The sequence below is a fragment of the Erythranthe guttata genome, chromosome 14 (genome assembly GCF_056151865.1).
Source record: "Erythranthe guttata isolate IM_541 chromosome 14, IM_541, whole genome shotgun sequence".
Classification (NCBI taxonomy): Eukaryota; Viridiplantae; Streptophyta; class Magnoliopsida; order Lamiales; family Phrymaceae; genus Erythranthe; species Erythranthe guttata.
This window is the reverse complement of record NC_142546.1, coordinates 8,109,359-8,126,143: the sequence shown is the minus strand read 5'-3', so window position 1 is coordinate 8,126,143 and position 16,785 is coordinate 8,109,359. Positions and strand designations below refer to the sequence as shown.

The window sequence follows — 16,785 nt, the reverse complement described above, 5'->3', positions numbered from 1 at the left end:
TAGTTTTTCATTTATTTCAGCTTATTTCATCACTTACACCATACAAATTAGTTTTTCATTTATTCCTTTATTACATATCAACAATTGATCTTACTATTTCGATAACCTTTTTGTTATTCAATATTTGTTTTACGATGAATACCCCGTGCATCGCACGGGTGTAGTACTAGTACTAAATAAAAATTAAATTGTAGTTATAATAGTTAATAATGATAATTACCAACCCTCATTAGGAGAGTTGGTACCTAGCCTTTACCAATAGGGTAAAGGTCTAGGGTTCGAGTCCCCCCTCCCCTACTCCCCTTGTAATGGACTTGAATTTACTCAAAAAAAAAAAAAAGTTAATAATGATAATTCAAATTAAGATATAAAATCTAGTACCTTCTTACTAGGGGTGTGAATGAGTGAGCTTGCCAATTTTGGCAGTCTTGAGCTCTAAATAATAATAATAATAATGATAATAATTTTATATATATATATAAGAAGCTTGCGAGTCGGCTTGCAAGCTGTCAGACAATATGAGCTCGAGTTTGAACTTTTGTCGAATGAACTCGTCGAGTTCACGAGCCGACTCTGTTCGTTTACCACCCGTACTCCTAACAATGTTCGTTTTATGTTGAAGTCGATGAATGTCATAAAATTGTACTCTATTATATATATTTGTGTGATTGTATGAAAAACTATAAATATGTACTCACAAGTGGAGCATGTACAAAACGGTCATTGTCCAATCGTAATCGTTTTCTTTTCATTTCTCCTTTTATATATAGACATTCCAAAACGGAGTTTGTTCAGGATGCGATTGACTACAGTGACGAAGCCATAATTTTATTACTTGTGAGGCCAAATATATAATAAAAATAAATTAACTAAACATTGGTGAGTTAGGACCAATATTGTAAACACCGTCAAATACACCCTTTTAATTTCTTCTCCAAACGTTGATTTTGCATCCAAACTAGTATTTTTCACCCATTATTCTTTCGTTTCCACAATTTTACCTATAAAAATACTAAGAGCACGAAAGTCGCGTATAAAGAATAAGAAGAACTAAGAAACGAGCAACGATCCCTATCAGAAAGTAATACTTTCTGAAATAGAATGCAAATCATGCGCTCGAAAGCGCTCTTCGGACAAGCTAACCGAAAAAAAGACAGCATAATATTGACAAGAAACCCCAACATGAAAACACCCACGTAGAGATTCTATTTATATTCCTACCCCACAAATATTTTATCCTACTTTTTTATTATGTAACATTATTGCCAAGTCTTAAGAGTAGAGTCAAGACATAACAGTTTCCACAAGACTTTTGTTTAGCATCCAAACATAAATAAATGAATAAATAATTATAAACTCAATATTCATTTAATATTTCATATTTAAAGTGTATAGAATATCCTTGCAATTTTGCAAATTAAACTATTATTTATATATTAAAAAAATATTATTTTAAAAATTGGTGGGAAGTGACATGTCTGGGCCAGTTAGCAAATGGTTGTTGTCGATTCTCTTAAAATAATAATAAAAAAAATGTTGAGAGAATAATAATCATTCAAAATCATCCCCTAGTTTGGAATGTAATTAAATATGATAGGTACACTTAAAACATGAAAACATTATATATTGTATTTTTGCTTTTGTCTCTCTATAATTAGTTAGAGAGAAACAATATTTGGAGGTGATTAAAGTATTGTTTAACAAGAGTTAAATGGTATTTATCAGGAAATTAGATGATCAACCTGGTTATTTATAATGGGTGAATTTGAACCGTAAATCGACGTATAATTACACACACCAACGTGTATGTTGAATAATCAGGTGTAACATCCAACTTCCTTTATTTATCTTATTTAACTATTTATCTTTGAAATCTAATATTTTCAAAGTGACTTATATCTAAAAAATATAGCATATTTTCTTAAATGGTAGAAGACATAAATGTCAATCTTCACAAGCATTATTCCCCCTTAAAAAATTAAAATAAAATAAAATAAAATAAAATAATAAAAAAATAAAAAATAATGAAGAAAAAAACAAAGGCACCACTTATGTGGGGACAATAATCATACATATGAATTAATAGATCTAAACATGTCTTATAATATCTTCATCTTTGTCACTCCAAACTCCACTTCACCCCCTCTATATATGATAATTAGAACCAATAATATTTTTTCAAGAAACCAAATAAAATAAAAAATAAAAATAAAAATAAAATGCAAAGTGAAGATCAACAAGTACAACATCCACAAGAGTGGTTAAGTCTAGGACTCAGCGGCGTAAAAAATCGACCACGAAAACTCAAAGAATCAGAGCCAAAGGTTTTCTCATGCAATTTCTGCATGAGGAAATTCTTCAGCTCGCAAGCGCTCGGTGGGCACCAAAACGCTCACAAGAGAGAGAGAGTTGCTTTTAGAGATTACCAACAATCACACATGGCGATCGTACGGCCTAGATCGCTCGGGGTTCAGCCTCACTCCTTCTTGCAAAAATCGACGGCCACAATCGCAAGATTTAGCGATGCTAATACTAGATTTGAGGTAGAGGAACCGTCGGAGGATTTCGTGTGGTATGGAAGCTTCCGGATTGATCGGCCAGTTCATCGGCAGAAGCCGTCAGATTCTCCGGATATGCTCGACTTGAACCTCAAGCTTTAATAATCAGTTATGTATCTATCTATTCATCTGTTATACATATATATATATATATATATATATGTACCAATATTATTATTAACTAAAGTTTTATGCATGTATTCTATGAAAAATATTCCAATTTTAGGCTGTTATTTCAGTGATCTCACAAATATTTTTTATTTGTGAGAAAAAATAGATAATCAGCCATTAAATATTGGGCTCGAGCTATTGAGTCTCTAATTGGATGAAAATAAATGGGCTCTAATTTGTACTCATTTTGTGTACAAGTACAGTTTATGATGTACCACAATCTGATATATATAAGCCAAAAAACATATATTATGATCATCTTGCTTCAAAATGTGGAGTTCGAATGGGATAAATCGTAAAAAAATGATAATATTCCGATCCATATAATCTCGAAAATTCCACTAAATTTGAAACCGCTTGGGTGGACGTGTAAAAAGATTTATAGTTGATGGGTGACTATAATTATCCAAACATGAGGAGAGTTTTCGTAATTTGACCATACCTCAGAAGGTGGTTGTAATGTACCCTATTTTTTTATTTTTTTTAATAATTACATCTGCAAAATTTTCGCTTACGAATCAATTGAATCAACTAATTTCAATCGGTTTAACTCAATTGATTTATAACTGAGCCAACTAAGACAACTGAGTCGCATGTAATAAATCAATTGATGCAACTAATTTTAAAAAAGTTGAGACAACTAATTTACAACTGAGTCAGATGAGACGGAGAAGAGTTGAGTCAACGCTTGAACGGTAGGTTGTAGTATTCGAGAAGATGATGTACTTATTCCAGGAGTCGCTCGCTAATCGCTAATTGCCATAGAACTTAGTATTATGCTTTGATGAACTAATGGGCGAGATTTTGAACGAGTCAAGTGATTTCTTGTAATTCTGTTAATTTATTAATTGGTAGGAATTAGTTATCAAAATGAACCCACATCTCTGAGATTTAATATATTATTTATAAAAATAAATTATCTCAAGTACGATCTTATTCAATACACACCAAATGCGTGCTAGCATAATTAATCAAAACAATTATTTTGGTGAAACTTTCAATTCTAGCACTAAAAAATAACTTGGCTAGATTTGAAGATATTGCCTAGTCTAACTAGCAACTGTTTGGTGCCCTCAAAGAACTATTAGTTATAATTAGGTCTGGTTTGGTTGAGAAAATTATCATTATTAACAAAATAATTGAATTTTAGTTGATGTTTGGCATCCCAATAACTTACCAGGTTGATCCGTGAATATTATGTTATTATGGCTTATTTTGCCATTTAGGCATATTTGTTAATATTTCAAGATCCAATAATATAATTGAGTTTTCATTAAGTTATTTAATTTTATCTTGCTTAATATTATACTGGCAACAAGCGAGGCCTAATTTCACCAATTGTGTCATTATTTCTGTATAATAACGATAAGAAAAAATTAAGTGACAACGAAAAGAATTATTAGTAACAAAAATAAAAAGGCAAATTACGACCAATCTCTAAGGTAATGCCAAATTACGAAAACACCACTCTTGTTTTGGTAATTACAGTCAACCCTCAACTGTGTATTGTCTTACACATTCACCTTTACGGTGCCAAATTACATACTAAAAATATGGCACTTTTTTGTACAAAAAATACATAGTTGAGAGATAACTGTGATTACCTATATATAAAGAGTTTTTCGTAATTTAACCTTACCTTAAGGGGTGACCATAATTTGCCCAAAATAAAATATAATTGTTACAGTAACTGCTATAAGTTTGGCGCCATCAAAGAACTACCATTAGGATTAGGTTTCGGTCTCTCTCTCTCTCTCTCTCTCTCTATATATATATATATATATATATATATATATATATATATATATATATATATATATATATATATATATATATATAATAACTAGTTAAGAGAGTTACAGTTGACATAACCAAATTAGGTTTAGAAGTGAAACAATTCTACATCAATGGCTGCTAATTCCAATTTGTCATCTCCGACAAGATCTCCGGCGGCGGCAACAAAGGACGACGACGACGCAAAGGCGGCGATTCAGTTCATCGAGGAGACGACGCGAAATGCAGGCGACGTACAGAAGAATGTATTAGCTGAAATTCTGACACAAAATGCCGACACCGAATATCTCAAGGGTTTCAACCTCGTCGGAGCCACCGACCGGAAAACATTCAAATCCAAAGTTCCGGTCGTCACTTACGACAATCTTCAGCCGTTGATTCAGAGAATAGCTGACGGCGATACATCTCCCATTTTATCTGCTCACCCCATCTCCGAATTTATTTTAAGGTCCACCATTTTATCAAAGTTATTTATTATCACACGTATAATATTTATTATTAGGAAAATTGCAGTTTACATCCTCAAGTTTGCACCTGTTTCTTATTTGGTCCCCCTATGTCATCGAAAAACACATTTGATCCCTCGAGTGACAATAATTTAACATTTTTGGTCATTTCCGTCAATTTAACGTTAATTCATCAGTTAAGCCAGCGATGGGCACAAGCTTGATTATGTTAGTACTATCGGAAAATTGACAGAAATCATGATCAAAAGTGTTGAATTTTTGAATTGCGAAGTACCGAATGTGTTTTTTTTATGAATATTGAGGACCAAATGTAACATCAGTGCAAAGTTGAGGGATGAAAACTGTATTTTTCCCAATATTTATTAATCTATTTAAAAAACCTTTTATATTTACCTAAATGTGTATATATGGCTTAATCCCACTTAGCACCCTTGAAACGGAGCCTTTTGGCACTTTGTACCTTTGAAAAATAATAATATCACTTTACACCCTCAAAACACAATAAATCATTCACAATGCATCATTAATTGAATAATAAAGGATAGTTCATTTTTTTATTGGGTTTTTGTTTTCGGGGTGCAAAATAACAAATTAAATTGTTATTTCTTCAACCTCCAACCTAATTTCGAGCGCACAAAGTGCGGAAAAAATTATAATCGCACCGATAATTTCTTTTTTTTTACATTTTCTTAGAAAATAAAATCTAAGTAAATTTTTATCACTGAATTATTCGATTGATAGATCTTTTATTGTAATTGGTGGAAATATTAAGTAGAAATATTTGGAAGAAAATATGATTTTCAGATAACTTGAAAACGAAATAGATGAAGATTTTTTTTTTCGTATTATATTTTTTGTGATAAAAAATATAACTTTTAAATACCACTAAACATATTAAATTACCTTTACTAGCTTTAAAAACTCACGTGAGATGCATTATGCATGATAATTTGTATTTCAAGAGTGCAAGTGGAATTAAGCCGTATATATATATATATATATATATATATATATATATATATATATATATATATATATATGAAAATATGTTTATACTTCGCAGCTCTGGAACATCAAGTGGTGAGCCAAAGCTCATTCCTTATACCAAAGATGAATCCGATCGTCGTCTTCGTCTTTGCAGTCTTATCACTCCTATTTTAAATTTGTAAGTATACACTATATATATATATATATATATATATATATATATATATATATATATATATATATATATATATATATATATATATATATATATATATGAAAATATGTTTATACTTCGCAGCTCTGGAACATCAAGTGGTGAGCCAAAGCTCATTCCTTATACCAAAGATGAATCCGATCGTCGTCTTCGTCTTTGCAGTCTTATCACTCCTATTTTAAATTTGTAAGTATACACTATATATATATATATATATATATATATATATATATATATATATATATATATATATATATATATATATATATATATATATATATATATATATATATATATATATATTATGAAAACATTCCTATTGTTTGCATAATTACATTATATCCCATAAAATATGCATCGTCTAACATTTTCACCCTTATATACGCTGTCAATAGTAATAGATACTTTCGATTCGAGGAATATTTGTTTGAAATTTTAATTTACCCATGTGAACTATTAGGGGTCAGGGGTGTTCACTCGGTCGATAAACCGACCGGACCGTATCGAATCAAGAACTCGCTACGTGCCAAATACCGAACGGAAAAAATTTGGTTCGGTATTCAGTATTTTTTTTTTAAATTCCAGTATTTGGTACCGTATACAATATTAATATCTGGTATATCGTACCGTATCGAATACCTAAATATTTAAAAATAAAACTTTTATTTTAAATCTTTTAGGGTTATAACAAATTATAAAATACTTGTTGATTGATAATATTTTCCATTATTTGCATATTAGCCTCTATTGGTAATCACATTTTGTTTTTAGGGTCCATTATTGAAATTTGAATGTCAAATTCATGAATTATTTTGTAATTATTAACGTGTAAACTTATTCGTTTTCGTTGTTTCTTTTGCGCGGAAGGCACGTCAATGGACTCGACAAAGGAAAAACACTTATGTTCATGTATACAAAGCCCGAAATAAAAACCAAGGGCGGGATTATTGCACGAACCACCGCGACAAGCTTGTACAAAACGAATCTTTTCAAAACCCGGCCCTATAACTCTAGCAACAATGTTCACACAAGCCCCATCGAAGCCATTCTATGTGGGGACCCATTCCAAAGCACCTACACTCAAATGTTGTGCGGACTTTACGAGCGCGAACGGATCCTCCGTGTAGGAACGTCGTTCGCCTACGGCCTAATCCGGATCATCAAGTTTCTCAAGAACCACTGGCGAGAATTGACCCACGATATCCGAACCGGGTCGCTCCATCCGAAAGTGTCCGACCCGTCGATCCGCGGATGCATGACCCGTGTAATCCGGCCCGACCCGGATTTGGCGGACTTGATCGCCCGGGAGTGTGCGGACGACAATTGTGAGGGAATTATCAAGAGAATTTGGCCGAACACGAAGTTTCTCGACGTGATTGTCACAGGAAATATGTCTCGATACATCCCGACTCTCGATTACTATAGCGGTGGGTTGCCTAAAGCGTCCACGATCTACGCTTCCTCGGAATGCTACTTCGGGCTCAATCTGGATCCCGTGTCCGATGGAGCATCAGAGATTTCGTACACCCTCATGCCAAACATGGCCTATTTCGAGTTCCTGCCACTCGTCGTCCGCGATCAACGGGAAGTACTCGTTGACCTAGTGGATGTTGAAATTGGCAAGGAATACGAGGTGGTGATCACCACATTTGCTGGTTTGTATCGATATCGGGGAGGTGACATCCTCCAAGTCACCGGATTCCATAATTCGGCGCCAAAATTCAAAATCATCGGGCGGAAAAACGTGGTGCTCAATATCGACTGGGAGAAGACAAGCGAGGTTGAACTGCAAGCAGCAGTTGAGAGTGCATCTCAACTGCTCCAAGAATTCAACACGAGTGTGGTTGAGTACACGAGCTTTGCGGACACGACAAAGATCCCGGGACACTACGTGATATATTGGGAATTACTATTACCGACGAAGGGCTATTCGGTCAATTTACGTAGCGACGGGGTCGTTCTAGAAAATTGTTGTCTAGCCATGGAGGAGTCGCTCAATCCGATGTACCGGCTACTACGGGTTGAAGGCTCGATCGGACCGTTGGAGATTCGAGTAGTGAAAAGTGGTACATTTGAAGAGGTTATGAACCATGCAATCTCTAGGCCGGGTGCTTCCATTAGTCAATACAAGGTGCCTAGGTGTGTTAGCTCTAAACCAATAGTAGAACTTCTTGACTCGCGAGTTGTGTCGACTCACCTGAGTCCATCATTGCCGAAATGGAACTCGGAATTCATAAAGTTTTAAGTTTAAGTATTTGGTTTTCTTTAAGAAAATAAATAAATTGTAATAAAGTGATCGTTAGATGATATAGCAAATATCTCTTGAACTATCTATCCTAAGTAAAATAATAATATTACACATGTTTCTTTTTTAATAAAATCTTTATTTATTTTAATTTTCTACTAATTCGAGTTTGGTGTGAATAAATAGGATAAAATAGCACGTATGCCCATGTGGTTTGACATTTTTTGCACATGATCCCCTTATACTTTAATACGAGCACATAATCATCTGCTTGTATTAAATTTTTTGTCTTACTAATTAGCATGATTATTTGTCAAATGGAATGCCAACAAGGGTGTTATGTGCGTATATTAAAAGTATAAGGGGATCATGTGTGAAAAGATGAAACCACAAGGGGGTTAAATGTTATTTACCCTAATAAATATTTATAATTATAGATAGACCCCCTAAAAAATTGGGGTCTGCCTATTGGGCCAGCTTTAAAAAGAGTAGCCCACGTACAAGCCGGATAAACAAATTCACAGGCCTTCAATTTATTTTCCTTTTCTTTTTTCTTTTTTCTTTTTTGTTTTTTCTTTATTTATTTTTTTATTTATTTATTTTACGCGTGGCATACATTTTTCAAATGCATCAGATGATTTTGTACTAGATTTACATAAATAATCACCCGTTAAGCACACATATATATATGGTAATATTAATTACAAATGCCTCTTCGAACAATTTCTTCATCTCACAATTACATCCTCATGAAGTTATGAGTAACTGAATTTTGAATTTCCAAATCTATTCTCAGGAGGGTAAATGTAATATATCCACACAAATGTAGCTGTAATATTTTTTTCTTACCTCAAGGAGTACGCGTAATTTATCCAAATATAGTTTAAACAATTCATTCATTCAGTTAGAGTTTATAACGAGCTATTAATTTTAAGAAGATATCTGCAATAATACAAATGCCACATAATTTGTAAATATCCCTAATTTGCCCTTCAATCAATTATCAAATGGACCAACTACTTTTTTGTGATAGGTAATTGACCCAAAATGTATAGTCATAAATCAGATAATGAATTTTATTTAAGAACCACAAAACAAATTGATTGGATTTTGAGATAGAGACTAAACAAATTGATTGACAAATCGTATCTGCCAAATTCCATACTATAGCAAACGTACTCACCATGTTAGTTGTTCTAATTTTGATTTAATTGCAAACCCTTTTTTGTGTTATTATTAATAATGATAAATAAAATAATTTATTATTTATTATTATTAATTAATAGAATAAAATTACATGGTGGAAAATATGGAGAGTAGTATACAAGAACAACAACAAAAGTACAAACGGCGGAACATGTTCAATTGTCAAATGATGTTCGCCCAATTATTATTATCCGACAGAAAGACAATTTTGACTAGTCAACTCTTATTTTCTCTTTTACCAGATTTTCCAATTTGCAATTATATTTTAAATTAATATACTATATATTACAGTGTTCTAAATAGCGATCGTGGCGGTCGATATATCGGCCGCCATATCGGTATCGGTTATAAACCTTTACGATTTTGTTGAGGCGGTTTGGAATATCGGTTTTTTACGGCGAGGCGGTTTGCGGCGGTTTTTTGGTGGGTCAAACCGATATATCGGTCAACAAATCAGTTTTTTTTTTTTTTTTTTTTTTAAACTAAAATGAAAATATGTTTTTTTTTTTTTTTCTCCAATTCTTTCAACTTCCAAAACAAAACAAAGTACTACCCCGCAATTTGTAACTGGCAAGAAAGAAGAACTTGGCGATAACCCAAAACATGAGTTTATGCTTTGTTGTGTTTATATTAATTGTTGATGCAAAAGACTTGCGTAGTATTTGTATTTCGTAAGAATCTTTTATTAATTACGATCTTATTATTTTTAAATTTTTGTTATTTATTGAGTAATTAGAATTATATAATAACATATGAATGATAGGATAGAATTATGTTTAAATATTTTTTTTATATATATTTTGAGTATCTACAAATAATATTTAGAAATATATTACACTAAATTTAAAAACTGATTTATTTCCGATTTATCTCCGATAAATCACCGCCGCGGCGATTTATCGTGTGGCGGTCCCTAACCGCCACGAACCCGATAACCGCCTTTTAGAACCTTGATATATTATATGGAAGATATGACGTAGACACCTCATTTCAACTAACATGCATATACTTGTTATTTTCAATTCAAAAACCAATTTAATAATTAGTCGAACTTTATAAGTTTTCTTTTTTAAATAATATGGATCCGTTTATAAGTTTTGCTTATGGGTGTAAACGAGCAGAGTCTGCACCTGTTTTAACGAGTTCAAGCTCAAATTCATCGAATACTTTTTTTGGTCTCGAGCTCGAGGTCATTTGGATTTTGTTTTTCTAACTTATTTATATTATTCATTTTTAATTATTAAAAAAGATATTTATATTATAATGAATGAATTAAGAGATGAATAATTAATATTTATTTTTTAAAATTTGTATATGCACCTTTTATATTATTATTATTATTATTATTATTATTATTATTATTATTATTATTATTATTATTATTATTATTATTATTATTATTATTATTATTATTATTATTATTATTATTATTATTATTATTATTATTATTATTATTATTATTATTATTATTATTATTATTATTATTATAATAGTTTATATTATTATATATTATTTTAATTATAAATGATATACAAAAAAAGTAAAATGAAAATAAAAGGTAGGCTCGCGAGCCAGCTCGTGACCTGACGAACAACTAAGAAAAAATTTCAAGTTCAGCTCGTCAGAAAGTTCGTGCCCAAGTGCGAGTTCGAGTTTTCTTCGAGCCAACTCATTGAGCTCACGAGCCGGCTCAGCTCATTTATACCCCTAGTTCTGCTTGCAACCGCGTAATTTCGCCGATATATGTATAAAAATAAACTAAACAAAATACGTGGAGTTTAAGATCGAATCGAGCTACCTTATGTTTGTTTATACAATAAAACCAAGAAGTTGCATAACAATAACTTGTCTTTTTCATTGCAACTTGAAAAGGGATGTCTCATAAAAAAAAATATGTCTTGTTTTTCTTGTCTTCTTTTCTTTGTACTTAAGCGCGTTTATTAAGCCCCTAAACAATGGACAATTAGGGCCTTAAGCTATTCTCTAATCACAGATTAATTAAGACATATGGTGGCCAAATCTCAGTACCTTTTATAATGTTTAATTCACTATATACTAATACATGTTGATGTTGTTATGTGGAGTGTTTATAGAATATGTTCTAAACATGTGTTCTTTTATGTTAATATAGTCTTCCATTATAAATTTATAGATGTAGTTTAATTATATATAAATTTGTTAACGAGCGGAGTCAGAATTTTAAATTTATAGGGTCAAATGCATTAAAAAACTTTTATGAAGGGGTGATAATACAGATTATACGCTAGGGATTTAAGAACTGTTGGGGGCCATGGCCTCCTCTGGTCGTATACTGGCTCCGCTACTGAGTTTGTCGATAATTAAGAATGAAAGTTATGTATTATTTTAGGACTGATGTTAAAGGGTAATTCAGATTATTTTACTCTAAAAAGTATTTTATTTAATTAATTACTTTAATTTATGAATCTACTGACATGATTAATAATTTAATACACATGCATAAGATATTAACAAATAGTAGGAAATGGAATATTATAAACATCTAAATTCGATCGAGTATTAATAAAATAAAATAAAAAATCTATTTTAAGATCCAACACATGATTTCCAAAAAAATTGTGTTTAGATACGAGATCATGCAATGATTCTCAATTTGTAGTTTAAGTTAAAAAAAATAGGTATGATTTGTAGTTTCTACATTGAGTTAAATACATAAGAATAATATATTACGAGCGTAACAAACAGTGACGGAGCCAGCATAGGGTCACAGGGGCCATAGCCCCTCATTATTACTGAATTTTTTTTTTCTTCCCCGAATCTAAAATTCTGGCTCTACTAAAGATATTACGTTTACGAGTTTCGACTAGCTATTTTTTTTTAACAAAGTAACTAAATTTATTTTCGATGACGAATTTTCATTAGTTATTCCTTCCGATATTTTTTATAAAAAATTGGATGAGGGGAATTGTTGCACCTCAATTAAATAAACAATACAAAAATTTAATAAGATGAATGCATAATTGTTAAATTTATAAATAATTAAGAGAAAGTGAGTTATTCATAGCACCTACTTAAATAGGCTTTAAATGTGAATGTTGGATTAATGTATCTAATTTTCTTTGTGGAAACGCATTTAAGCATTCATTATCTTATTAATTGCAAGGCTGAAATATACTATTTTGGCCCCTAAAAGTGTACTCCTCGTACCAAACGCGCCACTAAATAAATTTTTGTACCATTTTAGTCCTCCCCTGTAGTGAGAATTGGCATTTATAACCTTAACCCACAATTTTCCTATATTTATTTTTGGGAAATTACACCAGCACCACTGAGATATGTTAAAATAACTTTAAGGTCCCTATAATATTAGTAATTACAATCACCCCTAATATTTAACCTTTTTTTTTACTTTTCACAAATTGCATTTTCTTTAGGTTGTCGTTATTTTTCCCTACATCCATTTACTCACTTCTCTTCCTTTTCCCACAATCACATTTAGGGGTGAAAATTATAAAGGAATTTTTGAATTTCGTCGGTTTTGATCCAAATACTTTACGAAAAAATATATTTTTCATTCTAAATTCTAAATTTTGAATTTTTGATGATTTTTGAGTATTCTAATGACTTGAATACATATTATATTTGTTTTTTTTTTTATATGATTTTGATTTCCAAAATTTTCATATTTCGTGTGAAAGTCACTTACGATATCAATATTATTATGTATTTTATATTAAATATGACTAAATATTCGAATTCCGTCAATTCTGGCCCGAAAAAGTCTGATTTTGTAATAAAAAAATTCCGTTCTAATTTCCTACATTTCCTTTCCGAATTTTTCCAATTTTTTTAGTTTTGGAATGAAATTGAAAGTAGTTATTCAATAAGATCGCCTTTCTTTTTTCCTTTTCTTCTCAAAGTGTTAATTTTAATTCGATTTACACACCTTATCACATTAGATAATCTATCGGCCATAGAAAAAAGTTGTAGAAAAAACATTAAGAATATAAATATACATTAAATGGTGAAAGAAAAAAAGAGAGTAATGGCTAAGGTATTAATGCAAATTACCAAGGGGCAAGTGCTATATGATATAAGTTCAGGGGTAGAAATGCTATAAAAAAATTGTTTGAAGGCGGGACTATTTGGTGTTTTTTCTTTTTTGTTTTCCAGGCGGGGGTGGTTGGTGTAAAGTAAAAAGTATTTTACCCTTATTGACTTTTCGACCCCGGCGCGTGAGCTCAAACTCTTAACAGTTCAGAATCTCATCACACCCCACTTTGATAAAACAAACAGCAGACTTTCTCTCTCTTCTATTTTCTCTCTCTAGCTTAGCTAAATAACGCCACTCTTTACTCAAACGTTTTCCTCACTCCTTCACTCCGCCATTTTTCTCTAACTAAAAAATCCACCATACTTTCTCTCTCTAGAACACCACTTTGCTCTGATGAAGAATTCAAAACCTTCGTGAGAAAAAAATGACGACGGCGCCTATATCATGTAATCCTCGTTTCTATATCTAGTTATCGCATATAGATACATACAGAGCAGCCGCCATAGATTTTAGGAGCGAGCAGAAACTGCGTGATTGTTTTTATATATAGTGATTTATAAACTTGCATATACATACATATATAGATATATATATATAGATATATATATATATATAGCAGAAAAATAATGGAGAAACGACAGGGCTTTTTCACGGCATTGAAGGAGGAGGTGGTGCGTGGGCTATCTCCGTCGAGGCCACGCGCCAGTAGTCCTGGTCGGAGCGCGTCGCCGATGGCGCGTCTTTTCCGGCGGAAGAAGGCGGCGAGCGGCAACCACGGCGAGCCGCCGATATCGAGATCGAGCAGCCTCAGGGTGGTGGGGGAGACACTAACCCCGCTGATGGAGGGTCCGGATCCAGACGGCGGCGAAATCGGCGGGTCGAAACGCGTCGGGTCGGGTCTAGGGCAGTGGGTCCGGGGACAGCTGACCCGCAACCCTTCGTTGACCGTGTACGAGAACGGCTACGGCGGGAACCGGACCTCCGATCTGAGGCTGCTCCTTGGTGTTTTGGGTGCGCCACTCGCTCCGGCGCACGTTAGCTCCACTGACCCTCTGCCTCATCTCAGTATCAAAGACACCCCCATTGTAAGTATTAAACTTCCTTTCTCTCTCTATATACATGTATAAATTTATTTATTTTTTGCTGAATTATATATGATTAGGGCTGTTTTAGGTGGATTTGATTGAGATTTAGTTTTAATTTGATTAATGATAATAATTGATGAATAAACCAATAACATGAATTTTATTTGAAAAAAACAAAATTGAAGGAAAATTCATCGGCACAATACATTCTGCAACAATACACAGCTGCTTCAGGGGGTCAAAAAGTACAGAACTCCATTAAAAATGCTTATGCAATGGGGAAGTTGAAAATGGTTGCATCGGAATTCGAAACTGCAACGAGGGTAGTGAAGAACAGAAATGCCGATAGAGCCGTTGAATCAGGTAGTTTTGTGCTGTGGCAGAAGAATCCAGATATGTGGTACGTTGAGCTGGCAGTTGGCGGAAGCAAAGTTCATGCCGGCTGCAACGGCAAGCTCGTCTGGCGGCACACGCCGTGGCTCGGCCCGCACACAGCCAAGGGTCCCGTTCGACCCTTGAGACGTTCTCTTCAGGTTCGAAATGCATCCGAAAAAAATTCCATTGTTGCCTAGTTTTCTTGATCAATTATGTTTTTTTTTTTTTTTGAAATTTATCCGAAGATTAAGGCTTTTACCGGTGGTGGAGCCATGATTTTTATCATTGTGTATATTTGGTATACTTGAAAATTATCAAAAAAAATTTTTTTTTTTGAGTTTATTGCCTTTAGTACCCTTGTGTTGTGTCGAATTGCTAAAATAGTCCTCGTGTTAATACTATTAGCAAAAACCCACCAGTAATGCATCATTTTTAGCACATCCCCTAAATTTTCTTAATATATTTTGTTAATATATTTTTTTTAACAATTAGAGTAAATATAATGGTCTTGAATTCAGTAAATCCAATCTGTATATAAATGACCATGTTTCTGAGAAATTAATGGGGGGCCGGGGGGCCGGACCCTGCCACATGCTCTTAGTTGTGTTTGGTTTTTTTGCCTAATCTACTCGGGTTTTTTTTCTTCGGGTTTGACTAACATACTATGTTTTTTTTAGAAACAGTGGGGGGCCATGACCCCTCGTACTGCTACGCTGGCTCTTACATTGTTTTTTGACTACGCAGGGACTCGATCCGAGAACAACCGCGAGTATGTTTGCGAACGCAATTTGCATCGGCGAGAAGAAAATCAACGGTGAGGACTGCTTCATTCTCAAACTCTCCGCAGACAACAAAACCCTAAAATCACGGAGCGAACCACCGGCGGAAATCATACGCCACGCCCTCTTCGGCCACTTCAGCCAAAAATCGGGGCTCCTCGTCCACATGGAGGATTCCCATCTCACGCGCATTCAATCAAACGGTGGAGATGTCGTCTATTGGGAGACAACAACAAACTCCTTCCTACACGATTACAAACCCGTCGAAGGTGTGATGATCGCCCACTCAGGTCGTTCGATAGTGACCCTTTTTCGGTTTGGAGAGACCGCAATGAGCCACACGAGAACGAGGATGGAGGAATCTTGGAGCATCGATGAGGTGGCGTTCAATGTGCCGGGGCTCTCCGTTGAGTGCTTTATTCCGCCGTGCGATTTGGAAGATTGCGAATTCCCTCGAGAGGAGAAGGGTAAATCTGTAATTTCGGTTCCGGGGCGTAGAGCGAGAGTTGCGGTGGATAATGTGGTTTGGAAAGTTGAGATTTGACCCGAGTTAGGACTCGTCGATCTAATTTTACTAACCATGGTAGAAGTGATTATTTATTTATGTATGTATTATAGAGGCTAATTTAGTCATAGTTTACCCTCTTGAGGAAAGTTTATGGTCTAATGGTAGAATCCAACTAAAAGTAGTTGGAGCTGATTTTTTCCTAAAGTAACTTGAGGTTAAACTATTTAGTTTACTTGTATTTTATTTTACCTAACTCTTTTACTGCCTAAATGTATGCACTGCTTTGGCAGGTAGAAAAGCAATGCTACTAAATTAGTTGTGTTTTTAGTGTTTCTGTGATTTAAATAAATCGGAAAGTGTTCT

General features: G+C 33.5%; 2 protein-coding genes across 4 annotated transcripts; both read left to right on the top strand.

Moving 5' to 3' along the window:
• Positions 1 to 4,598: 4,598 nt before the first annotated feature.
• LOC105952116 (putative indole-3-acetic acid-amido synthetase GH3.1) lies at positions 4,599 to 8,587 on the top strand. Of its 2 annotated transcripts, XM_088813894.1 has the most exons (3): positions 4,599 to 4,971; positions 6,054 to 6,155; positions 7,059 to 8,587. In XM_088813894.1, exons 1-3 carry the CDS (start codon positions 4,637 to 4,639, stop codon positions 8,434 to 8,436), a joined length of 1,815 nt encoding a protein of 604 aa, XP_088670020.1. In that variant the 5' UTR covers positions 4,599 to 4,636; the 3' UTR covers positions 8,437 to 8,587. The 2 variants fall into 2 exon arrangements, with proteins under 2 accessions (XP_088670020.1, XP_088670021.1); XM_088813895.1 differs by lacking the exon at positions 6,054 to 6,155 and having other exon boundaries at positions 4,600 to 4,971.
• Positions 8,588 to 14,000: 5,413 nt separating this feature from the next.
• On the top strand, positions 14,001 to 16,785 carry LOC105952117 (uncharacterized). Of its 2 annotated transcripts, XR_016029716.1 has the most exons (4): positions 14,001 to 14,760; positions 14,946 to 15,293; positions 15,880 to 16,657; positions 16,751 to 16,785. XR_016029716.1 is itself a non-coding variant. In XM_012975631.2 (3 exons), the coding sequence occupies exons 1-3, from the start codon at positions 14,302 to 14,304 to the stop codon at positions 16,456 to 16,458; spliced, it is 1,386 nt and encodes a 461-aa protein (XP_012831085.2). In that variant the 5' UTR covers positions 14,001 to 14,301; the 3' UTR covers positions 16,459 to 16,785. The 2 variants fall into 2 exon arrangements, 1 of the variants encoding a protein (XP_012831085.2); XM_012975631.2 differs by having other exon boundaries at positions 15,880 to 16,785.